The sequence below is a fragment of the Neolamprologus multifasciatus genome, chromosome 20 (assembly GCF_963576455.1).
Source record: "Neolamprologus multifasciatus chromosome 20, fNeoMul1.2, whole genome shotgun sequence".
Lineage (NCBI taxonomy): Eukaryota > Metazoa > Chordata > Actinopteri > Cichliformes > Cichlidae > Neolamprologus > Neolamprologus multifasciatus.
In genome coordinates, this window is record NC_140458.1 from 25,295,428 (window position 1) to 25,320,505 (window position 25,078).

A 25,078-nucleotide genomic window follows, 5' to 3' on the forward strand; every position below is an offset into this window, starting at 1 on the left:
TCTCTTGCATGCCATCATAGGCTTAAAAAAGGGGGCATCCTAAACTTGTATACCCAGTCTAAATTTTTAAAACCTCACTCACCACATTGTAGTTGGAGCTGCTTTGGTCCCAGCCCAGCACGTTGAACATAAACAGTTTTAGGAGTGTAGCCTAACCAGAGTTGTTTGGCTTTGCTACATAGCTGTCTGGGTCACTCCACTGAACCGTGAACGCTGTTTAATGCATAAAATTGAATCTGTCTTCAGCGGACACATGTATCTTGGGTAAAGTGGGAAGCACTTAAAAGTAGTGTGGAAAGGCCGAAGAAGTGACAAGTTAACAGCACTTCCTGGTTTCCTGAAGCATATAGAGAAGTATGCAAGATTATAATAGTTGGACACACTCTAATCAGGGAGACCTGCAGATTAATTTAAATGTTAAAGTTTTGAATCCTTATCAAAGTCTCTTTAACACAGTTTAACAACATCTCTGGAGTCTCATGTGCAGTATATGTACATTATAATGTGCATAAATATATACAGGATTGCTTTTTTCAGTCCTGCATCTGCCATCTGTAAAAAGTGACTATAGAGTGACTTTTGTTTTTTGCTTGCTTAGCTTGCACCAGCTTTCACTACCATCTGTTTGAGGTTGTCACCTGTTCTCCTTTTACTCTGCCCTTCTTCGGGGTGAGGAACTCTCTCTTCTCAGCCTGTCTGCCCACCGCGCTTCACAAGTCACTCTCTTTAGTTCTTAGTCAGCACATCTGCTGCTCTTGACCCCATTTCCTTTTGAACTCCTCTTCTTTTTGTCTCTCTCCATTTTTTAAACTATCCTCACCTTCTTCATTCATGTCTCTGTTTGACTTACCGTCAAACAGAGTTACAAGGTTGTAAAACACTTCATCCGTGGGATGATAATGAGTAGCAAAGTTAATATAATTTTTATTTGTCTTTAAGCTCACCGTCACGGACACCTGCAAGCATTGTAACTTACAGAGGCCGATAATAATTTACATGACCACACATTTCCCTCCCACCACAACTCAATCTGCAGCAAGTACAGATCCATAAATCAATACTGAAGCCATGAAAATTATTGTTTGATCATTTATCTTTATCGCCTCTAGAGCAAATTGTCTTGTGGAAATCCATTTTGGCGCTTTGCACTTTATATCGACACTTTGCATTTAAAGGTGCGGCTGTACCCAGATAAAGCAAAAGTATACTGCGCTGAAAATGCTTTATCATGTATCATGACACGTTTTCCCAAATTCCTGCATCAGTGCATTGTAGATTCACAAAATCTGTTTTTAAAAATAATTTTAACATTCTTTAGCATTTCTGTAAACTCTGTTCCAAAGATCCTTAAAAAAATTGATTGTTAGATAATGTTGGCAGTTCAGGGTGTTTAAATTATGATTTAGCAGTGTGTGAGTAACTGTGCATGCATTGTGTGTGTGACAGTTTCCGGAGCGGCACTCCCCCACCAGCTGAATAGGAGTAAAAGTCTTATATGGCCACAGCCTATGTGAGTCAGAGGAAATAACTCAGATTTGTGCTTCATTTTAGTTGGTGCAAGGCCAGTGTGAGTAGGTGTGACCTCTGTGTGTGTGTGTGTGTGTGTGTGTGTGTGTGTGTGTGTGTGTGTGTAATGAGTTTGTGAACACTTTTGTTGCTCATCAAATCTCTGAGCAGCTGGGTACCTTTGGCCCTCGGTGTTGCCCGTACAAGCCTCATTTTACAGTGGCCTCAGAGAGTCATGCATCTGCACAGACACGGCAGATTAGGTAACATCCTCGGATGCATTTTTTGTGTTAGGGAAATGTTTGTGCCTCATGTCACAAATTCCAAATCCTCCTAAGACGCAAACCAGATGGACTTCTTTTGGTCTGTTTCTCTGGAAACAGACGTGACAGAACGCATCGTGACTTTTTAGAGCAAACTTCAAAAAGCTGCGGCAAGGCAATGCAGTTAAAAGACATACTGTACGGTACAATAGTGTGTGTCCTGTAATTGTAGCAGTGCTTACTGATGTGCACTTGGGCTTCAGCTTAATGACTTAACTGCTGTTAGTACTGCATAATTATTGAGACAGAATAAGTTAGCCTCTCCCTTTAATTCTGTTGCCTCAGGCCTGTAACAACATAAAAATAAAGGGAGATCTTTCAAAACATTGAAAAAGAAAAGTGTTGGGTCTTTTCTTCACAATTACTGTGATTGGACAAAGCGACCATAATATGGTTCTCACCTGTTTGCAGTGCCCCATGTGTTGAAGTGAACCTCAGTACAAGAGTGGGATTTACACACACACATGCGCGCACGCACACACACACGCACACACAATTTCTTGTGTCCTCCTGAGAGTCTTCCCAACCTTGGTTTGGAAGACTTGTGTTGGCTGCAGTCCAGATGTGGTCTTGCTCCAGATGCTCTCACTAAAATCATCAGCTAATGAGCTAATTAACTGTTAGCTTGTTTGTGTAAAAGACTCCCAAAGATTAAAGCTTCTATAAACACATGTATCTTTCTAGATTTTTTTTTTTTGGAAGTTGGGTCAAAGCTTTATTTAAAAAAGCCTTTTTTTAATCTTTCTGCTCTTTTACTTTTCACTGATGTCTTGCAAGACTGATACTGTGACGTTCTGCTATTTCTCTTTGTTATCTCCTGTGGCTGCATTCTGCACACATTTACCACATTTTTGTGTTTTTAAAATTTTTTTTACTTCAGTTTTGGAGAAGAGCGAGTTTAAAGACGAGTCCCAGTTCTTCCGTTTCTACGCTGACGAGGAAACCGAGGGGACCGGCACCAAGAGCAAGCAGCTCCAGCGAAATGACTTCAAACTCATTGAAAACATCTTAGTCAAATCCCTTGTGGTGAGCAACACTCATATACACACTTTCACATGCTCCCACATCTATACATGGATACGCAGATATTGCCAGAATCTGGGAAAAAAAACACTTCTAGCATCATCATTTTCCCACGAGAAAAACGTGCTAATAATTAAAAGGTTTGCGAACATCATTCCGATGCTCTAAACATGGCACAAAGATGTTTTGATTACCTTGCACAGCATTAACCACCCCAAAGACCAAACAAAAGCATGATGGGAAACAATGAGCCACTGTACTGTAGACTGATGCAAAAATAACAAAAACAAGGTTTTTCAAGTTATCCTGTTACGCCAGGGGTGTCAAACTCAAATATACAGTGGGCCAAAATTCAAAACTGGAACAAGGTCGCGGGCTAACATTAATATGAAATATATTTATTGAAAAAAATCTTCCTCCAGATATAACAAGGAACCTTTTCTTACAGACTCAAATAAGTTTTGCTGAAAAACTGAATATGGAATAAGCAACACTTAATACTGAACGATATATAACTTATATAAAAATATATAACTTAATATTGCACACATGCAAAATTGAAATTCCAATTAAATAACATATCACTGGAATGCATTTCTTAAATAAAAATTGTATTTGCAGCCTTCTGAATTAAATTTTAGCAGTAAACTTTTTCCCCAGGCTAATAATAAATGTAAAAATAAAATAACAATAATAAACCACTTAACTAATAAAAATATCATTAAACGTGAAACCATTCAAGCCCATGTCTGGGAGTAGCAAGACAAATTGCACAAAGAAAATGTTAATTATAGCTCAGTTTGCTACACACTGATCTACTCTGATGCGTCCAAGCCAGATACCTGGCATCTCTTCTTGGATGCTAGTTCCTCAATATCTGGGCTCAGGCTCTGAGCTGAGGAAATCCTCAGGATCGAGTGAAGGTGTTCATCGGTCAGACGTCTCCTGTGAGATCTTTTAACCATCTTCATTGAGGAGAATAGTTGCTCACATATGTAAGTGCTGCCGAACATGGAGAGCATCTGAGCAGCGTGGGTGCGGAGCCCAGGCATTGTGTCAGGGATGAAATGTGGAAATTGTGAAGCGCCCACAGCATCATACTTTGATTTCAGCGTGTCACTACACTGGAGTTCAATCAGCTCCATTTGGAGGTTTGTTGGTGCTTTTGCCACGTCAACTGCAAAAGGATTACTGAGCAGTTCAAATCGACATTTCTGGGCATCAAAGTCGGCAAACCGCCGGGTAAACTCAGTACTGAGTACACAGAGTTTTTCAGCAAACTGTGCACATGGGAACACAGCAGTAGAGATTTGCATGTTCATCGTTTGGCAGCAGGGAAAATGGCCCAGGTTTCCTTGTAGCATCTGATTCTGCCACAGGCACAATTTCGTTTTAAAAGCCCTCACTGCAGCGTACATATCTGTGATGATACGCCCCCGTCCCTGAAGCTGCAGGTTCAGCGCATCGAGATGGCTCGTGACATCACACATAAAGGCCAGCTCACACAGAAACTCTTGCTCCCTGAGCTCAGCTGTGTCTTGCCCTTTGCTTTCCAGAAACTGAAATATTTCCTCGCGTAGCTCGAAACATCTGTTCAGTACTTTTCCTCGGCTTAACCACCTCACCTCGGTGTGATACGGCACGTCTCCGTATTCCGAACCACACTCCTCAAGAAAAGATTTGAATTGGCGGTGATTCAGACCTTTGGCTCTTATAAAGTTAACCACTCGTGTTACTGCGGTCATAACATGTTCCATCTTTAGGGCTTTGCCACAAAGTGATTCTTGATGTATGATGCAGTGATAAACAGTCAGCTCACCTGCACAGTTCTCCGCTCGCATCTTCTCCCGTACCCTGCCCACCAGTCCGCTCCTTTGACCACACATCGCTGGTGCACCATCTGTCGTTAACCCCACAAGTTTTTCCCATGGCAACTTCATTTCAGTTAGACATTTGGAAACCTCTTCAAATATTTCCTTCCCTGTGGTTGTGCCGTGCATTGCTTTTAATCCTAAAAGTTCTTCCGTAACACAGAGAGTTGAGTCCACACCATGGATGAAGACTGAAAGCTGGGCAGTATCAGAGGCGTCGCTGCTCTCATCCACAGCGAGGGAGAATGCAACGAAACTGTTTCCCTTCTCCATCAGCTGGTTATTTAGATTGTTGGCAAGTTCACGTGTGCGATCGGCTACTGTGTTTCTGCTCAGGCTAACATTTGAAAATGCTTGCTTCTTCTCTGGGCACACAACGTCGCAAACTTTCATCATACAACTTTTCACAAACTCTCCCTCACTGAAGGGCCGGGCTGATTTTGCGATCTCTGCTGCCACAACAAAACTAGCCTTTACAGCAGCCTCACTTTGTAATATGGCTTTTTTAAACATAGTCTGTTGTGAAACAAAACTTCTTTTCATCTCTTCTGCTTTCCGGCGCCTTTGAGTCATGTCCAGGTCCTTGTACTTCTCTTGGTGTTTCGTTTCATAGTGTCGTCTAATGTTGTACTCCTTGGATATAGCCACATGAGCTCCACATACAAGACAAACAGGTCTATCTTTTACATAGGTAAACAGATATTCTGTCTCCCACCTGTCCAGAAAGCTCCTGTTTTCGTTCTTTCTTTTCGCCATTTTGGGAGAGGTAGCGCGGCAGTATTCGCACGGTTGCTATGACTACAGTCAACAGAGGAGAGGGCGTTAATGGGTCCTGTCCTGACTGACGCGCCAAAACGCCAACAGAGCATTGTAGGATTTGTAGTATTAGCAGTACATGCGCTGTATAAGACCGGCGGGCCAGCTCTAATAGTAGTTTGGTATGGCCTCGCGGGCCAAATGTAATTAGGCTGCGGGCCAAATTTGGCCCGCGGGCCAGAGTTTGACACCTATGTGTTACGCTGTCGGGCATAAACATGCATTTTGACTGTAGAACCCTGCATACATATATACCTGTGTGTGCCTTCTTCTGATCTCCACATCTAAATTTTATTAACACCACTATACACAGCCCCCCCCCCCCCCCCCCCACTGGAGCACGAGTAGCTTTGATGACAACAAGCACATTTGAAATCGCTCTGATCACTATGCATCTGAGTGTTTTGCTCTGAATATAATTGTAATGTAATCAGCTGTATCGGCCGGGATGAATCTCTGTTGCGCTGCTGCTGATACAAGAGATAACTGTGAGAGATGACTGAAACGAACGGCAGCCGATGAATATTCTTGAAATACATTTGAAAATGTGAGCTGATGATTGATGACTGTAGTGCAGTTAAAAGCAGGACAACACCTTTTCCTTCTTTAGTGCTTGATCTGCTTTAAAGACCTTTTAAAATGCGTCAGTCAGCATTGTGCCATTTCTTGAAATGGCTTTCAGCATAGCCATTTTCTTTTTTTAGCAGCAGAAAAAGGTAAGATTTAAATAAACAGTAACTTAGTTTTAACTCATAAGGTGTAATTTGCAGCAAACATGTCCATAATCACTCCAGAACTGAGCGTCCAGTTTGACACTATTAAATATTCTTTGTAGAAAGAGGAGGGGCTGCTTAGGGGAATATGGTATGTGCACTAACTGCCCAGATATTGGGTCACTTAGGTTTTCACTTTAATTCCAATCACATCTGTGGCGTGACGCCTACAATAAAAGCATATAATATTTTTTTACACATACAGTAAAAATCAGTCTGCACAACACTGGGTCAAGTGTTTGGGGGTTTCCACAAACTCACACAGAAAGTCAACTGTTTATTTGAGTCCATTATCTTCAGGGAAACCTAGAAGCATCATCAGCATCTCTTTTCATGTCATAGTGAGAAGTAGGCACGCCATCTGGCTTTCCACAAGAAGTGGAAAAGGCCCTTTTCCTTGATTAGCGGAACTAATCCCCCCCAATGCCTATTATTGAAGTGAAGTGCAGGAACTCTTTATTTTCCACGGTCATCTCCTCTGATATAATAGCAGAGATCCCCATCTTATCAGGACTGTGCAGCAGGAAGATGGCCCCAGCAGCTTAACTAATGGAAGCCGCTAATGTGTTTGGCGACGACAGCGTTTAACTTTAAGCCTCAACCCCAAGTGGGAATACAATATGGAGAGCAGAGAGCAACATCAGGCAAAGGCACCTGAGACGGAATGAAAGTCACAAATGGCTAATGAAACTGTGATTATGTGTGAATAGTTTGCTTGTGAGACCACCCAGAAAAAGTGCCGTAAATTGATTTCTCAGACAAACCAGGTCACTGCTATGAAGACAAGTTGCCGTTTTATAGCCAGAGCCTACAGTTGCTTTCTGACTAACAGCACAGAATTACAGCAGCAGAACCAAGGGAGACAGAAAGATGATGAATATGTGTGCATCTAAAATTATTTTCCTGTTTGCTTACTTGTGATACTAAATCAGTTCAAGACATTTTAAGCCTGACAGTCAGCGGTGAAAATGTGGAAGTAATTAGTCAATTTTCTCTGTGCTAGATTCACCCCGAGGAGGAAGGCTACGGCTTTGAGATTGAGGAAAAGAACAAGGCCATCGTTGTGAAATCTGTCACCAGGGGCTCACACGCTGAGGTAAACACACACACACACACACACACACACACACACACACACACACACACACACACACACACACACACACACACACACACACACACACACACACACTTCTTCCAGCCTCGGGGTGTCAGTTCCACTAGGTAATGGCTGTCTACTCTCCGGACGGCTGCTGTCACTCTGTCTCTCTCCCTTTTTCGAGAACTCTGCTCTGATTGGCTGCAGAGCCATTTGCAGATATATTTTTACGTTTAGGAGGGAGCAGCTTCCATATTGGTATTTGTCCCGTCCGTGCCATTGTGTCAGCCTTCACTGATGATGGGGAGGGGAATAACAGTGACAGCTCAATGGCTGTGCTAATACAAGATGGACGAGCCAATGTTTTCTTGTCTTATTGATCATTCATCCTCTTTTATGTCCTCTTACTCGCCTTAGACAGGTGACATACTTTACTTCTGGCCTGTCCGTCTCACAGCCCAGACTGTATACTGTTAATCGTTGCAATGTTGTCATGAACACACATGATGGTGCCCTGGTTGTTTTTCCTCCACAGCCTGACTATAACTGTCGTGCTCCCCACTATTTCCACATTTGTATCCTCATTTCTCCCGTGCCCCTGTGCTGCTCTGCAGCTCTCGATAATCTTCATTTTTATGCACTGCCCATCTACCACGCTAAACCTTTGCTTCTCTGTTCCTTATTACTCCTTTTTTCCTTAATTTCGAACCCCCTCTCACTCTATTATTTATTCCCCCGTGCCCTCCACTCCCCACAGTGGGGCGAGGATTGCTAGTTGTGACACAGCCCGTGTGCCAGCGCAGTGAATGAAGCTCAGCTGATTCCCATGGGGCTCTGAAAAGGGCTGAGAGGCACACACTCACACACTGAGCTCTTTCACTATATGATACTATTATAGAAAGTCACGTGCAGACTGGCACCCATGCTGTGTAATCACACACACATATACATGCACCCCTCTGCATTCAAATAGCTCTGGCTCTTCCCAGTCATTCCTACATCCACGCTGGGCCTTCAAACAGAGTCGAGGCCTGGCTTAACCAAGGCCATCCCACCGGATCTTTGCCCAGGACACTGGACTCACACAGTGAGTGCACAGAGGCTGTATTCTTCTCACAACGTGACTGAAGATGACTGCATTTAAATGCATGCTGCAGGCTGATTTGCTGTGTGTCTGTCATTTGTAAAGAGATTTCAGAAGCTGAAATCTGACTGTGAAAAGCTTGAAAATGTTTGTTTCTTTGGGAGCAGGTATACTGGTTTGTGCAGCTGCAACGCGCCGTGACTGAAGAGATTGTATATTAGCTAAAGGAATCTGGCAAGATCCGACAAAGCATCAGAGGTCGCAGGCAGAGCAACTGGCAACATTAGGAAAAAAATTATAAAGTGACGCCCTTCAATCTGGAAGTGCGTGCAAATCTAACACAAAGCAGGCATGACACTCAGGTCTAGCAATCATGCATTTTTATCATATCCAGTGGCGAATCTTTATACGCACTCACTCCATACAACTTCAGTCAAATGCTGGAAAATACACGACAAGACAGAACAGGCTGTGGGAATTTGGAGCAGCAAACAATGCTTTTCGTCTTATCGCTTGTTTGTTTGTTTTCTTCTTTGCTCCTTGGAGGCACATTATCATATACCAGCACTTGATTGTGAGTAATTCACGTTAGACAGGGGAATTGTACACAGTCTCTGTCTCACTCTGGTACTCGCTCGTAATTTTAAATTGAATTGCAGTCCCCCGACCTGAAACTCTTACTGTGCGGATGTTGCCTTTGGGAGGGGGTTCAGGCTGAAGCAAGCTGCCACCTATAAATAACCACATTCTGTCTCCTGTCTGTCCGTCTGTCCGTGCAGATGGCTGGCCTGCAGGTGGGCAGGAAGATCTACACCATCAACGAGGACCTGCTTTTCCTCAGGCCTTTCTCGGAGGTTGAAACCATGATTAGCCAGTCCTTCTGCATACGACGCTCCCTGCGGCTGCTGGTTGGCACCAAGGCCAAGGAGTGAGGGCTCATGCATATATGCTGAAATACACAATGTCCACTCATATAGACCACACTGGTCTGATTGGTATTTTCTTTTTTTTTTCCAGGATCGTAAAAATCCCTGACAACCCAGACAGTCTCTCCTTCAGACTGAGTGGCTCTGTTCCTCCTCATGTCCACGCTGTGAGGAAAGGTAACTGACTTCTGTAGCCACAACAATCAGCAGAAATATGCATTTTTTTCAGAGATAGCAGAAGAATTTCATTATTACTCCTTCTCTCATGAACACTCAGAGAATAACACGTAGGACGAAAGCACGGTACCAGAGTTTAATAAGTAGGCTACAATTTATTTTATTACCCCAGATTGAAAATGTATTTTATAACAGCGTTGCTGTATCGTTAATATCTGTTAATTTCTGTCACATGGCGAAATGGCAAAAATAGTGTGCAGTTTTGTATTTAAAGCTAAAATAAGACCATCGCTTTGTACGTGTAATGGAAAAATAATCAGTTGAGCACTTGAGCACTTTACAGCTCCCGGGGAAGTGTAGTTAAATTATTATTTCTTGAATGTAGTTATAAGTGACCCATATTTTGCCTATGAGCCAACAGTGGAGATCCGTGAACAGATTTGTAAGATGTTGACCTTGTTATTTCTGCACCAGTGCCAGTAAATGCATTAAAAGTGTTTACGGTGTCAGAAAGACAAATAATTCCGAGGGAATTCAAAGGAAAGATGAGGTAACTCTAGCCTCTAACCACCTGTTACATTCTGCTCTTAGTGAGCCTCTATTAGGTTTTTATGGCCACCTGTCAGCCAGACAGCCCACGGTCAGGGTTCAAACGCTTAATAGAGCAAACTACTTTTCAAACACACACAATGTTCTGTGATCAGAGCTAAAACTCTAATGGGTAACTGAAAAGACAGCTACTTCTGTTTTCCTTTTCGTTTCTCCTACTTTTCTTTAAGGCCTTCTTACCATACAGCCTGTTTGTCAGTCTCTAAATAGAAAAATCAGCAGTGTGTTTAGAAGTTAAATGAGGGATGAATCCCAATTTGTAACCTAGCAGCAGTAAGGCGAGGATACACACATGCACCCTAATAAAAAAAGACCGGTACAGCCAAGAAATTTGGTCCCTTGGTTTTATTGTCTTTCCTCCACTTTCTCTCCCTCTTAAACCCACCTTCTTCTTCCCTACATGTTCCTTTTCTCACTTTCCTAACATCCTCAATTACTTAAGACTCAGTATGACGTATGTTTCATTTGAATTCAGTGGCTAGTATTTTTTACCCCATTGTTTTTAAATGACTTTCTCTGGGGGATTTTCATTCATGGGTCAAGTAGTCTCCTTAATGTGGTTACTGCTGGCACCCTGGGTGGAAATGATGCCATTGCTGGTATTTTTAGATTGGGCAGGAAGGTTAATCGAGGTGTTGATTGGACTTCCAGGCTGTAAAGCCATTAGTAGCTTGAGACAGCATGTTATAGCTCTCCACAGAGTGATTTCCCATTTTCCTGTAGAAACAATAGGGGAAATGTTTTGTTGAGAATTTTTTTTAATGAGTTCACTATGTTATGCTTAATTCAGTCATCCTAAAGAAGATGTTTCCCAGTGTATGTGTGGTGTTGTAAATGGTTTTTGCCTTTGTGCGAACTCATGATCCTGTGTGAAAATATTACAGGCTGGGAGGCAGCAGCGTCTGGTCTTCAGCCGGGCCAGGTCGTCCTGAAAGTCAATGGCAACAGTGTCAATCACAGCGACTACAAAGAGGTCCTGGAGCATTTCACAGCCCAGCGCACTCACCAGGAACCTCTCCAAGCGGTGAGCTAACACAGGCCACCAAAAAACAAACTATTCTGTAACATTAGAGAAGGTTTTCTAGCGTTAAGTCTCTTTTATTTAGCCCATATTATAATTGAAAGTTAAATCCCAACAAACCACATCATCTTGATCAGTACGGTGCATGGTGTTCTGTGAGGTTTTACAGTCCTTGTGTGCTGTCATGGCTCTAACTGTAGGGGAAATCCCTGAGCGCTTTATTTAGCAGACAGTAAACCAAGTAATGCCACAAGACAACATGAATAGTGTCAGTGGTAGTTTTGGAAGTTAATATGTCGGATCATTTACTAATGGGGAAAAGCTCAATAAAAAACACATTTGACAAGCTAACAAAGAATAGAGGTCAGCCAGACATTCCTGAGATGGTTCAGAAAAACAGCATTTGCATTAGTTGACTGTTTGCTCATTTCATCTGCATTTTTGGCTGGAATGGTAGGTTTCTTAGTGAGATCCAAAGTGAATTACAAGCTGTCACTATGTCGCTACAGGTTCTACAACTCAAAATACAGTCCTGCCTGGAGTGAAACAGTATCCACAGTTTTTTTTGTTTGTTTGTTTTTTCAAACTGAGCCATGACTAAATAACAAGTGTTTATACTGAATACTAGATGGCCGATGTCAAAACTACAAACTCCTCTTTGGTTGTTTTGACATTCCTGCAGAAGCAACTCATGTCTCCAGGCAGTATTTCAAAAGGCTGCAGACAGAGCAGAGCAAGGTGTCTTCCGTACGATGTTTTTTTTTTTGTCTTATTTTATTTGGCTGATCATTTAACCAGTTTGTTGTCAGTGGTTGAGTGCATTGCATTGTTCATTTAGGTGGAATCAGTCTTTATTGCATTGTCAGGGTAAAAGCTTCTCTATCCATACTTTAGCTTCTACCCTCTAAAAATACGTGTATAAAGCCCTCTCATATTTACAGCTTGATGTTGATGTTTCTGTTTTTCATCATGTTCTCATCCACATTAAAATTCCAACAAATAGTCTACCAAACACTGCAGCCATGCTGACGGCTGGTAAAACTAATATCGGATGGGTCTGTCTAGATGAACTGGTGAGAGAGCGGCGGCCCAGACAGCAGGCGCCCCGGCGACTGATTTTTATGAGCTTTAATCTTCATCCCACAGTGTCACTGGGTGTATCGAGCATTCGAGGATGTGGAAGAGCTACAAAGAGAGAGGGGTGCAGATGAGGAGGAGGACAGCCCTTTCAAGCCTTACCCAGTGGAGAATGGCTCTGACCACGAAGAGGACAAAAGCACCAATGGAACAGGTGAAACGTGTTGCTGAGAAATTGTTTGCAACAGTCTTTTGTTTTGCTCGGATTTAAAGTTTTATCAGTGTCGCAGTATGTCTTTAATTTCTGTAAGAAGCTTTCAATCCCCAATTCCTTTGCGGTTTTTCCGCTCATGTCAGCTAGTTTCATTTCAGTCAGCAAAATGTATCTGAGCGAGATTAGTGCTGCTTTGGCAGCTTTTTGCCTTGTGTGTGAATCCAGATTGATTGCAGGCTTCATGCTAAAAACATGTGACCCTGCCAAAAACATTACATCAAAACATTATGTTCCATCTACAATGCTTTTTTGTTTTTTTCATTTGGCTTCTGACTTGGGTCATATTCACCGTGCCGGTAAAAGTGGCTTCAGCAGCAGGTAATTTGCTCTGGATATAGAAAATTCGCAGTTTGAAAATGACACTTCCGCACGCTACAGTCATAGGACGCCATTAAGTAATATTCAGTGTACACTTAGTGGCCAATTTTCCCACAGTACTGGCAGGGTTAGCACACTTGACAGATGTGCAGCACACTGTGTACCTTTACATGTGTCATTGCTAAAATGACTTAAAATGATATTGTGTTTTTCCCTCAGAGATTTTTATACGCACTACATTTTTGTTTTTTCATAATTTTGAAGTGATTTGAGTTTTTTTAAACATGCACATATCATTTGATTTTTTTCGGTTATTGTATTTTAGTTGGTTATTTACTTTCGAATGTATGTCAAGTATTTAATTGAAATCTGTGATCCACAGACTGCAAGCTGGGCAGACTCTCCCTGTGTGATCTGCCTCTGGTCAGTCTGACAGTTGATAACGTCCACTTGGAGCATGGCGTGGTGTATGAATATGTGAGCACTGCAGGCATCAAGAGCCACGTCCTGGAGAAGATAGTGGAACCCAAAGGCTGCTTCAGCCTCACTGCAAAAGTGAGTTTTGTCAAGATGAGAAGTTTGTTCAGCTAAAGCCTACATATGCATTTATCGTTAGACTGGTGGATAGTCATGCTAAATATTGCTTAAGTTTCAAACAGTAAAGTCAGCTTAATATTTTGTTTTTGCTTCTGGTTTCACTTACTGGAACTGGAAAGCAGAAAGTTTAGCTGGGGTAAAACTCAGCTGCCTTATTTCGCTGCTACAGCTAGAAATGCTAATTTGAAATTTGAGTGATTGAAATGGACTAAATCGGGTTCCTAAACTGTTATCGTCAAGGTGATCCATCCTCAGCAATTGTTCTTGTCTCTACAGATCCTGGAGGCGTTTTCTGGCGATGACAACCGCTTCGTTCATAACTGCAGCCAGCTCATCTCCCCGAGCGACCGAGTCGTTACCATGCCGCAGTACGAGTTCAGACAAATCTGCGAGACCAAGATGAAGAGTATCAGGAGGCGTATCAGCAGCTATCAGCAGGTATTGAGACATTCTTGTGTTTTCTCTTGAGCATAGATGTGAACACAGGAATGTTCCGGTATTCAGTCACATTAGTTTACTAAACACAATTTATTTTGTGACATGTGACTAAACGGTTCAGTGGAACATCCTTTTCTATAGCAATAAATTCACATTTTTGCTCCCCCCAAAAAAGACATGGCAATTTCTTTTTTTGCACTACTCCTATTGCATTAAATGCGTTTTGAGCAGCTTGGTGAAAGTGTGTTAAGAGTCTCACAAAAGGCTTTTTCAAGACAGTTGTGTTTGTCGTGTAAACCATATGCCACTACCTGGTAAACACATTTTGATATTTGTCTTATTTTCTCCTTACATATTACACAGACTGTAAAAGAAATCATATAAAATCCAAACCCATTGAATTATTAAAAATAGCATCGCATCTAAGAAACATCCAGGAGCTTCATTCTGATAAGAAAGCTAATATCTACAATGATTAAATGCAAACTTTAATTAACTTGCTAACATACCAGAACCCTTATCAGAAGCTTTGCGATATCATGAAGATGCAACGGTTGTAGTCATATCATTTTTTAATTCACTAAACTCATTACCTTCTTCTTCATGGCTTCTCCCATTTTGTTTCCCTTTTTACACAGTTTGCTCTGGAACTGAGGAACAAGGCGTGGCCCTCTGTCAGGCAGGCTGGGGTTCGCCCTCACCCACTGGGCTGCATGGACTTTGTTCCTACCAACTGCCACATCAACTTGATGCAGGTCTCCTACCCCAAAAGCACTACTTCTGCCGGCAGGACTTTCAGCATCCGTTTTGGTCGTAAAAACTCCATCTTTGGCCTGGACCCCGACCAAGGTAGGAGCTGCACACAGTCCTCCAACCAAGAAGATTAGAACAATCTCAACAGTGTCACATTTTCACTGCGTAAAGTAAGCGTTGCAGGGATTTATCCCTCTCATGGTAATATAGCTTACCACTAGCTCAGTGGTCATTTTGATGCTTTGATGCATTTGATGCTGTGACTGGACCAACCCCAGCCTCCCAGTGTAACCAAAAAGGCCCAACAAGGATTCTCATGGTAAAATTAGATGAGTAGGTTGCTATTAAGGCTCCGTTAGCCCTCGGCCATTATATTCAAGTTACTGACATGAGAAGTGAGTGAATGATGTAAGCAAAGACCTCAGTGCAGAGCAGGAATGTGTTCACTCTGTGGTGCGTTAGAGGTCACAGAGCAGAGGAAAAAAGTGAGAGATTTAGTTGAAATGGAAAGTAGAAGATGTTCAAGGAGAGAATAAAGTTTGGAAATACTTTTGAAATTTGGTTTTCAATAGGAATTTTAGAGGTTAACATGTGAACTTCTACTCTCAGCAAAGATGAAAAGGCAGTACAGCTGTCTAGACAGCAGACAGTCAGCATTGTTTCAAGATGCTCGGCCCCATCTTTCCTCTGAACACCAGCTGCCGGTCAGACATCTGCCAAGCACTTGTACTGATGAGATGTTGCTGTGGCTCTTTTTTGAAAGCTGTCGTTAGAGTTTGAACTGTCTTAGATCACCACGAGTATTAAATCTGTTTTCAGTTTTTGGATATGTCAGGTTATTACAGCTTAGCTTGGCATTCAACCCAGATAAACAGGCTTCCTTTTACTGTGTATATTAGCTGAACGATGGTCTTTTTAAGACTTTGTTTTTCGTCAACACCAAATTAAGAACAGATAAGAGTATTACTTCATAGCTTTTGAACATCTGGCACAGATGTTATTGTCAGAGCGTGAAGTCTCTTTCATTCAATCACCCGTAACATCTCTCCTCTCCTTTAGCACAACTGAACCCCATGTCCCACACTCAACATTGCATGACCAGCATGGGAGCTCCGTCCTGGAGCTGCTCTGGTTTGGATGGAGATGAAGCGGATGGCAGTGGGGAAGTGAATGTCGATGGAGGGGAGGGCTTGAATGATAGTCGCCACGGAGAAGGCGGTTTGAGTTTCCTGCTCAAGCAGGAAGACACCGAGACACAGGACGCCTACATTTACTTGTACAGTCGTTTGGACGTTGCTGTGAGGGAAATGAAGCAGTATGTTGCTCAAATAGATGTGTAAGTATTACAGCTTGTATTCATCACGTTTAATTTAACAGCACTGAACCTTATTTTCACATAAACTTTTTTCTTATCTTTTGAAGGTTATGCCTATTCTGCAGATGTTTTCTTCAATCACGTGTGCCACATATTAGAAAAAAGAAAACTTTCACTCACATCCATTCTGAAATTAGTCCCAGCATTACCGACCTTCTGCTGTTATCAGATATTTCCATTCCACTGCTGTTTTTGAGTAGGCTATTTTCGTAACCTTCTCGCTCACATTCAGAGATCTCTGCGTGAAACGCTGTTATCCCCACAGCAGCCTGTCTTTGTCTGTCCTCCCTCTGCCTTGTTTAAAGCTGAGGATTTACAAAAGGAACATTCTTCAGGCCCAAAATATTTATGGGCCAGGCCCAGTACAGGAACAGGGAGTGAGGCCAGGATAACATCAAGAGAAAGAGACACATATTGTGTGTCTGTGCTGAGGAAGGGGTGTGACAATTTGAATGAATACATGTGTATGTTTTAGTTATGGGGAGCCCATGCATTGTGTATTGTATTAGAAATGTAAGCATAACAGTGTCTTGACATGAAGACTTTAATTTGAATATAAATGACTATGGATCAAGTTGTGAATATGCTAAAAACATAACACAAAATTATGGCATATATGTTATATAAATGATGATATATGCTCTTTATCATATGCTAAAGATATGTAGATAATGTCTCCAAGGTAAAGAGCAATATCTATATTTTGTTGTTTTCAGATATATTTGTTTATATTTTTTTCTCTAGGCTGTTGTCATCCATCACCGAGCCTACACAGCTCCAAGGAGAGGGCGGCGAGCCTCCAATCGACGAGGAAAATCAGCCGCCCGCCCTGGTCCCCTGTGAGGATGGATGTGACCAGGACAAAGTGGAGCAGGGCGTCACTAAACGAGTCTGCTTCAAAGTGAACGAGGAGGACCAGGAGGACTCCGGCCACGACACAATGAGCTACAGGGACTCCTACAGGTAAGTGCTTACTGAATATGCAGCTACAGGTTACAGTGTAACCTTCCACCTGAAAAGGTAATAACAAGGCGCTGATAAGACACATTAGCTAAAGCTTCCAATAAACAGGCTTAGGTTGAAGACCCCTGGAAAACCATGAAAATATGAATTTCATTGGCCTGGAGTTGGTAACTAGGGGCACTTAAGCAAAATCATCTTAAAATGACAGAAATTTCCAATGTTCAGGACAATGCCTAAGATGATGGTGATGAAGAAGAAGGCCTTGCTGGCTTGGAAGCCTATGGAAACAGGATATGCTGGATATGCTTAGGGAGCAAACTGCACTGTCTACCAAAGATGCTGGGAAAATGGGATTTACATCCATATTGGAAAACACAACTGGACTATATTCTAAAAACTTTTTATCTTGCTCTTGATTTCAAACTGGCATATTAGAGCATACTTTCACCTTTTCTGTATATTTCTATTGCAAGTCAGCATGATATCATTTAAAGTGGTATTTACCTCATGGTTTTCCAGGGGCCTTCAAGGTATTTACCTCTCAAATTATATTTTCTACAATTTGAGACTTAAGTAGCTTATATATAACTCCACTATATAACTTGAAACACTTTGACCTTAATTATTTAAAGTAATATTTTCATTTCATTCTTTCTTTATTCATTCATCTGTTATAGCAGCATCACAGGTTAAAAACAACTCCTTAAAAACAAAAACAGCGCTCTGAGACTCCCACTTTACTCCACAAACCTATAATACTTCTCATTTCCCCCCTTTGGAGGCTATAATTCATTCCAGATGTTGCCATTTTAACTGAGATGCAGGGCTAAAAATGACTTCAAAATGCTCTGGTTGAATCTGGTTATGTCATTTGCTTGTTGCAAGTTCATTCAGATGATTTTTTTTTTTTTTTGGGAAGGAGTGTGTGTGTGTGTTCACTGAACAGAGAGCCACTGAGCCCCACCCTCCACCACCCACTAAGATATAGTTATTGGTTGTCAGTGCGGTGGGCTGGTGTATAATAAAGCGAAATGTTTGGGGCGCGGCCTCCTCACCCGCTCTGTCATTAAAGCCTGGCCACGTCATGTGAAATGCAGCTACCTCATCGTAATAAAATGTATAGCAAAATGTCGACTCTTCTGTGTGTGGTATAAACACACGCTCATGCACTCACACTTGCACACAGAGCTGTTTACTCAGGGTTTTTTGAGGCCAAGTAGGAAAAAAGTACTCTGGTCAAGGTAGCTGTACAAAGCTGCCTAGTGAATGTGGATGAATCATCCCACTTGTAAAATTTTGCATGTGATGAAAAGTGCTTATGTGTTTCACGTGTGGGTGGTGCTGTTTTTTTTTAGTTTTTGTCCAGCTGAGAGAATCAGGCAGTAAAGCCTGAGGTGGTGACAAACCACAGTAGAACTCAACAGCTGGAGGTCAGTGGCCAAGCGCAGTCTGTGACAGACGCAATGTTAGGACAGGGGAGAATGACTTTTACACACACACACACACACACACACACACACACACACACACACACACACACACACACACACACACACACACACACACACACACACACACACACACACAGGGTCAACAAAAAAATGCAAAGGGGACTGGGGTGAAAAAATACACGAAGAAAATAGTGTTTGTTCCAAACTCTGGTATATTGTGTCTCCCATAAATCACAGCTTCTCTAGTGTGTGCATGTGTGCGTGTGCATGTGTGTGGTGTTGTTCGGACCTTTCTTTGTAGTAAGGTGCTGCTACATGTTGCTTACATGTGATGATGGTGATGGAGAGAGCTGTAGGTGAGCAGACTGAGATGTTTTAATCCACAGTGAGCGCTGTGTGGATGAGAGCATCATCCATCAGTAGTGGATGTTTGATCGCAGGATAAAGTGTACTGATCTGCACTAGACCTTCTCTTTAATGGGGAGAAGTGAACCCAGACACACACTAGCAAAATACTCATCTAAACCACTGAATCCCTTCCCTGTCTGAGTCCAGATTTTATTTTTTCTATCTAAAATTTCTCCAGTCTACTTTTTCCAGGTAGCTCAGAGGTAGATTGTATCACCATTTTTTTCTTGTCCTTGCTTGCCTAATATGTAAATAAGCCTAAAAACACCTATAATATGTATCTTTTCTAGGAAAATGTGCTAGAAATATATAAAGTGTCTATTGGATTATGGAAGAATATAATCATTCAAGCTGTTTTAGTGAATATGCTGACATTATTAGCATATTTTAAACCTTTTTTTTAAAAAAAAATGCATTGAATATAGGGATGGGTATTGATAAGATTTTCACGATTCCGATTCCATTTTCGATTCTGTTTAACGATTTGATTCTTTATCGATTCTCTTATCGATTCTTTTTAAAAAAGGAGAACACTAAGGTCTAATAGCTTAGAACTTTGTTTTATATCTTCTCTTTGAACAAGATAGAAATTTAGGAGTAACATGGCCTTACAAACCCAACAGTGAGATCTTAAGAGATCCACAGCCTACGGCTCTTCAATGGGGTGTCACAGGGTCCCCAGGAAAAAAAATTGTAAATGTAAAATAATAAAATAAATATTCTTCTGTAGCAATAACAAAGTATAACATCAATTATTCTGTAGCAATTACACAAGAATATCCAGTAATGTCCCTGCCTACAATTAAACACAAATGGGTGGCAAATGGGTGCAAACCTTTGACCACAAACTTAGTCACTGCTCGGTGACATTCGTCTATCCTGGCCTGAAAGGAGCGCTAACGGTAGACTGCAGCGAGAACTGCCAGCATCTGAGCCAGACTCTGTCTGTCTTTCTCATCATGGTCATCTAAATGCACAGTAATGGCAGGTTTTGTAATAAGGCAGATCGCGCTAACATAATATGCACTGTTAGTTGATTATTTACCTGCCGCATTAACGGGAGAGGACGTGCAAACGTTACTGCTGCTGCTGGGTTGAGATTCACGAGTCCGGAGCGGAATTAAAAACACGACATTCATTTAAGGTCATCGTGTGTTTTGTGAGCAAATGCTTTTGTATATTTGTAGTGTTTCCTCCCTTAAATGAAATATCTACTTTGCAAGTATTGCAAGTTGCCCTGTTGTCATCCATTCTCGTAAAGCAAAACCAAACTTTTGAGCGTTTGAGCCGCTTAGGCGCCGTGTTTCCTGCCAGGTAAATGACGCTCCGCAACGTGGTGACGTCATTCGGGGCGACTGGAATCGATAAGGGAATCGTTTGCAAAAATGGCAAACGATTCCAAGGAATTGAAACACTGGGAACCGGTTCTCAACAAGAACCGGTTTTCGATACCCATCCCTAATTGAATAGCACATAAATAGCGTATAACAAATGGCTACAGTTTAAGTAGGAATGTCAGAAGTTGCTAATGAGTTGTTCACTATCACCCCACCTGTATTAATAATTGAGAAGATATCATCTTGTATATAATTTAATGTAAGTGAGACCATGAGAGCTGTGTGCAGAGGTGTGTTTGCTCTCCATTACTGCGGACAGGTTAATTATCACAGTCGTACTCACACTGTTGGCAGGAGATGTGTGAAGCTAAATTGGATGTCACCTTTTCTATCCATGTGTGTGTGTTTGTGTGTATGTGTGTTTGTGTGTGTGAGACAAAGGCAGAAGCCAAGTTTGTGTGCATTCCTCTGAATTCAGTGAGGAAATGCAGCTCCCTATAACGAATCAGATAGAAAAAGGGAATAATACAGTATAAAGAGAGGAACATATATCAGTTTACTGTAAGTATGTGATATTGTTTTTGCACACATTTATGAGAAGCCAGCGGAGCATTCAAGCCAAGTTATCATTGTAGCACCTCTACGGTAGCCACCCCCACCATCCCAACAGCACAAATTTACATACATTGGACACCACAGAATAACCCAGCAGGTGATATCCCGGCTCCACTCCCCCCACTTTGTCACCCTGCCAGCCCAGATAATAGTAAAGCAACACAAAGCCAGTGATGGTGTTTTGTAGGTCGTAGTCGCTCGTAGGCCATTTGTCATGGTAATTCAGCTTGTGAATCATTCTGAACTTCTCTGAGGGGGATTGCAAGCGTGCTCACTTAAAGCCATGTATAATTTGAGCCACATAAATCTTCCACTTGCTCCCGGTAATCATGGTGAATCACATCGATGTATGACTATAAATACCAGCCCCGCTAAGGCTGAAATTGTCTCCGCACACCAGCAAATGAAGAAAGGAATACAGTCCCAACTAAACGTGAAAACTAGGAAAATAAGTTGTTCATAAAAGTGTCTTTGTAAAGTGGAGAGCTCCATTTTATGCACGCGCGAATTATATCCGATTTATTTGGGAATCTGATATAGCTACAGTTTTACTGAATGCAGCTCTGTGTAAGGCAGCAGCAGTTGTTGTTGTTGTGAGAAGCGTTTAATTGCCTTTGGTTTCACATACTGTAAATCAGAAAAGGCATTTACAATCACAAGGATTATTTGGCAGCATAATTACTAGATGCAGCTTTCCAAATCCTCTCTGTGGTTTAAGAACGGAATGAGCCCTTTTTTCCCTAATGCTTTTTAACTGGGTGCTACTTGTGTTTGTGTGTGTGCGTGTGTGTGCTCATTGTTACAGTGAATGCAACAGCAACAGAGACTCCGTCCTGTCCTACACCAGTGTGCGAAGTAACAGCTCTTACCTGGGGAGTGACGAGATGGGATCAGGTATTACACGGCTTTAAGTTGATCTGTGCATGTGTAAATAAGCAAGGTGTATTTAATGTTTTGGCCCTCCTCCACATTGAATTTTACACGACACACTGATCAGATCAGATCCGATGTTGGAATGAAAAGCCAGCTCAAAGGAAAAAAGAAGCATCTCTGTTCCAAAGTTAATTGGATGTAAATAATATAAGCTAGGCTTATGCAAACATACACTTCTGGATGCTTAAAAACAAGAAATAAAAGATATTTCCGTAAGAATGAATCTGTGTGAGCCGTCTCGTGATTTACTCTGTGCTACCTCATGTTTTCCCAAGACACAGAAATCCTCTAGATATAGCTTGGAGGTGACTGTGGCTGGATATTATAGAAGCTGCATTTCATTTAAAGCCACAATAATGTGCAGCGAGCCAAGTATGTGTCCACTGCTATTTATTGCTTTGTTTTTTTATCAGCGTTAAGTCATGAACAGCTCACGCTGAGATGTTGCGTTGTAATAATTTATTAGCCTTCATTTGGTCTAATATGATGCTCAGGTCAGATTTTGCAGTGACAGATGGAGAGAAGTGTGTTTTAATAAGCCCAGATGGTCGAATAAAAATTAATACTTGTTGTAGAAAGTGTGATTATTGCCTCTCATCAGCTATTTGTTTTTATTGTCAACTAGGGGACGAGCTGCCGTGCGACATGAGGATTCCCTCTGACAAACAGGACAAGCTGCACGGCTGCCTCGAGCACCTTTTCAATCAGGTTAGTTCGACCGTTGAGTTCGGAATAAGTAATTCCTGATTAACTTTTTTTTTTGCTGTATTTCCCCAAAGTGCTTTGCCTAAGCCCAGGCCTAAGTCTATCCCTAGTTTTTAAACAGACTTTAAACTCAGCCACTAGATGTAGAAGTTAAAGATGAAGAAACAGGGAACACACATGTCAGCATTAACCATTTGGAACAGATCACTGTGATAGTAATCAGTCGGCATCTGAGCTGAGTTACCTCATGCGGCTTGCTGTCCTCTGTTCAGGATTCTGGCTTTCTCTCTCATCTCATGACTTCCTTTCTTTCTCTGTTCTCCACTCTGTCTCCTTGAACACGCACAAGCTTTCACTGATGCACGGACTAAGTTGAAGACATGCGTCCGTCGTTTCATCTCTTCTCAATGTCCTTTGATTCCCTGCTGGTGGAGTTGGGGGTGGGGGTGGGGGGGTGATAGGGGCACAGCTACTTTGGCTGCAGTAGTTCTTTGCACATGTAAACAGCAGCTCAGGGGGCCTGCTAACACAAGCCTTGTTGTTGTTAATTCTGGAAAACCTTTGCCAGAAGTTACTGCAAAGTTCTGTGTGTGAGCTTGTGTGTTTGCGCTTGAGCGGCGCAGAAATAAAAGCGGTAGTTAGAAAAGAATGAAAGGTGCGTGGAGTCTGAGGTAGTGAACTAGAAGAAAAACTGGCTTCATTAACTGAGTGTGTGCATGCTTTTATTCCTGCACGCAGGTTGACTCAATCAACAGTCTGCTCAAAGGACCCGTCATGACCAAGGCCTGCGAGGAGACCAAGCACTTTTATTCTGACCACAGCCAGCCAGGTACAGATTTGTTTGTGTGTGTAAGCACTGTCGAAAGGTGTCACTACGGTTCTGTCAGAGAGCTGGCGCACAGGCTTACAAGTTCTCTGGTTTAACATGAACAGAGTTTCGCCAAACCGAAGACTGGACTGTTCGCTGTCGTTACGTTATCCATAAGAACATCCAGGAAGACCCTTGGAACCTGCCCACCTCTATCAAAACCCTGGTGGAGAGCCTACAGAGATTTGTGGATGGTTAGTAGAAAACGCATACATGCATGCATGCCACGTGTTCATATACAGTTACAATCTCTCACTCCATCTTGTTTTTTCTTCTTTCTTTATAGATGGAAAGAACCAGATCCTCCTGGCTCTGCTCAAGTGCACAGGTAGAGCAGCGTGTCACTGGTAGAAGAGAAAATCGGTTTATATTCAGATCAGCTCAGCAGCAGATAATCAGACTAGGTTCAACCCAGTTCTAATTTTCCATAAAATTAACAGAAGAGGTGGACTATGCGGTCGCCCAGCAGAACTCAGGTCTTAAGCAGCCAGAAAGGTCTCAAAACAGGAGCATTTAAAAATATTCTAACAGCTCTTTGCATATGAGGTCATCCATCATATGAACTTACAGCCAAATTCATATCAGGAATTCTGCAAATCTTTAAAACCTCATTTTAAGGATCCCATACATACACATGTATATTTATGTAGGTTTATTTAGAAAGTAATGAACACATTTCCAGTGCAATCAAATCATACAAATCATTAAATCAAAGTTTTAGCATCATTTTTGTCAAAAAGGTCATAATCAGATGTGTGACTATGTGCTGAAATGAAGATTGGTTTCAGAGCACAACATACTCCAGTCTGAACTTTCTCCAGTGACATATGGCATTAGTTAATGGCAGATATCCTCTCATGGTATTCAAGCCAATAGAATCAACTGTACGTATTAGAGTAAGTTCAGGATATGTAATAAGAGAGGTTACAGTAAGACTGGGATACCTTACCCTCTCCTCCACAGTGAACTTCCTTTTTCTGCTACAGATGTTGTCTTCTTTGGTTTCATTGCTTTTTTTCACCCACTTCAACTCCTCATAAGTCCCGTCACGTGCTCCCTGAACTCTCTGTGTCACTGGCGTTATCATTCCTTTCTTTCTCCCCTACCAATACCAGACACATCTCTGCAGCTGCGAAGGGACGTGATCTTCTGCCAGGCGGCGACGGCTGCTCTGTGCACGCTAGCCGAACAGGTGCTGACTGCACTGCGTTCTCGCTTCAACAATGCCGGCGAGTACCAAGAAGACGGCAAGGAAACCAGCCGCAAGTGGCTAGAGCAGATATCCGCCATTGGTATTTTGCTGCACTTCCAGTCCACGCTGGCTCCACACCTGGTGAGGACAAGTTTTGTATTTTTGTTTGGTTCTTAGAAAGTTGGCTACATAGCGTTGTAGTTCGCAAATTTGCCTACTAAACCCAAAGATGCTCAATTGGAGCCTGGGAAGAGGCACGAATCCCTTGGGGGACTGCCTCAGTGAGGGCATCTGATGTAAAAATCTGCCAAATCAAATATGCAGCGCTTCCTGCTGTGCTGAGTGCTCCTGAATGAGGAAGCAGCCGAAAGCAGCTTTATTTACCTATTACGGGAAAAAAACAACAAGGTTCATAGTTTGGCGTAAATTTTAAATAATAACTTTCCCGTTGCAGCTTTTTTTTTTATTGTGTGTGTGTCTTTCTGAATCAAATACTCTGAAGTCTGTATGACTTTGTAGCCGCACAGCTGTCACCACAACTACCCA

General features: G+C 42.1%; 1 protein-coding gene, 1 long non-coding RNA gene and 1 pseudogene across 4 annotated transcripts in view; 2 read left to right on the forward strand and 1 right to left on the reverse strand.

Annotated features, from left to right (window-relative positions):
- Window positions 1-25,078, forward strand: part of prex1 (phosphatidylinositol-3,4,5-trisphosphate-dependent Rac exchange factor 1) — an 80,410-nt gene that overhangs the window by 46,711 nt on the left and 8,621 nt on the right. For all 3 annotated transcript variants that reach the window (XM_085144734.1, XM_085144736.1, XM_085144735.1), the window contains exons 16-32: window positions 2,710-2,855; window positions 7,316-7,408; window positions 9,275-9,423; window positions 9,513-9,598; window positions 11,092-11,231; window positions 12,375-12,519; window positions 13,280-13,452; window positions 13,771-13,932; window positions 14,571-14,781; window positions 15,745-16,021; window positions 16,805-17,023; window positions 21,640-21,728; window positions 22,393-22,475; window positions 23,211-23,301; window positions 23,406-23,534; window positions 23,627-23,668; window positions 24,456-24,673. In XM_085144734.1, the coding sequence (XP_085000860.1) occupies window positions 2,710-2,855; window positions 7,316-7,408; window positions 9,275-9,423; window positions 9,513-9,598; window positions 11,092-11,231; window positions 12,375-12,519; window positions 13,280-13,452; window positions 13,771-13,932; window positions 14,571-14,781; window positions 15,745-16,021; window positions 16,805-17,023; window positions 21,640-21,728; window positions 22,393-22,475; window positions 23,211-23,301; window positions 23,406-23,534; window positions 23,627-23,668; window positions 24,456-24,673 (2,453 nt within the window). The remainder of the gene's footprint in view (window positions 1-2,709; window positions 2,856-7,315; window positions 7,409-9,274; window positions 9,424-9,512; window positions 9,599-11,091; window positions 11,232-12,374; window positions 12,520-13,279; window positions 13,453-13,770; window positions 13,933-14,570; window positions 14,782-15,744; window positions 16,022-16,804; window positions 17,024-21,639; window positions 21,729-22,392; window positions 22,476-23,210; window positions 23,302-23,405; window positions 23,535-23,626; window positions 23,669-24,455; window positions 24,674-25,078) is intronic.
- On the forward strand, window positions 2,862-6,077 carry LOC146495011 (uncharacterized). The gene is made up of 2 exons (XR_014871400.1): window positions 2,862-3,152; window positions 5,721-6,077. It is a non-coding gene; the product is annotated as an uncharacterized LOC146495011 (long non-coding RNA).
- Window positions 3,189-5,524, reverse strand: LOC146495012 (general transcription factor II-I repeat domain-containing protein 2 pseudogene; annotated as a pseudogene).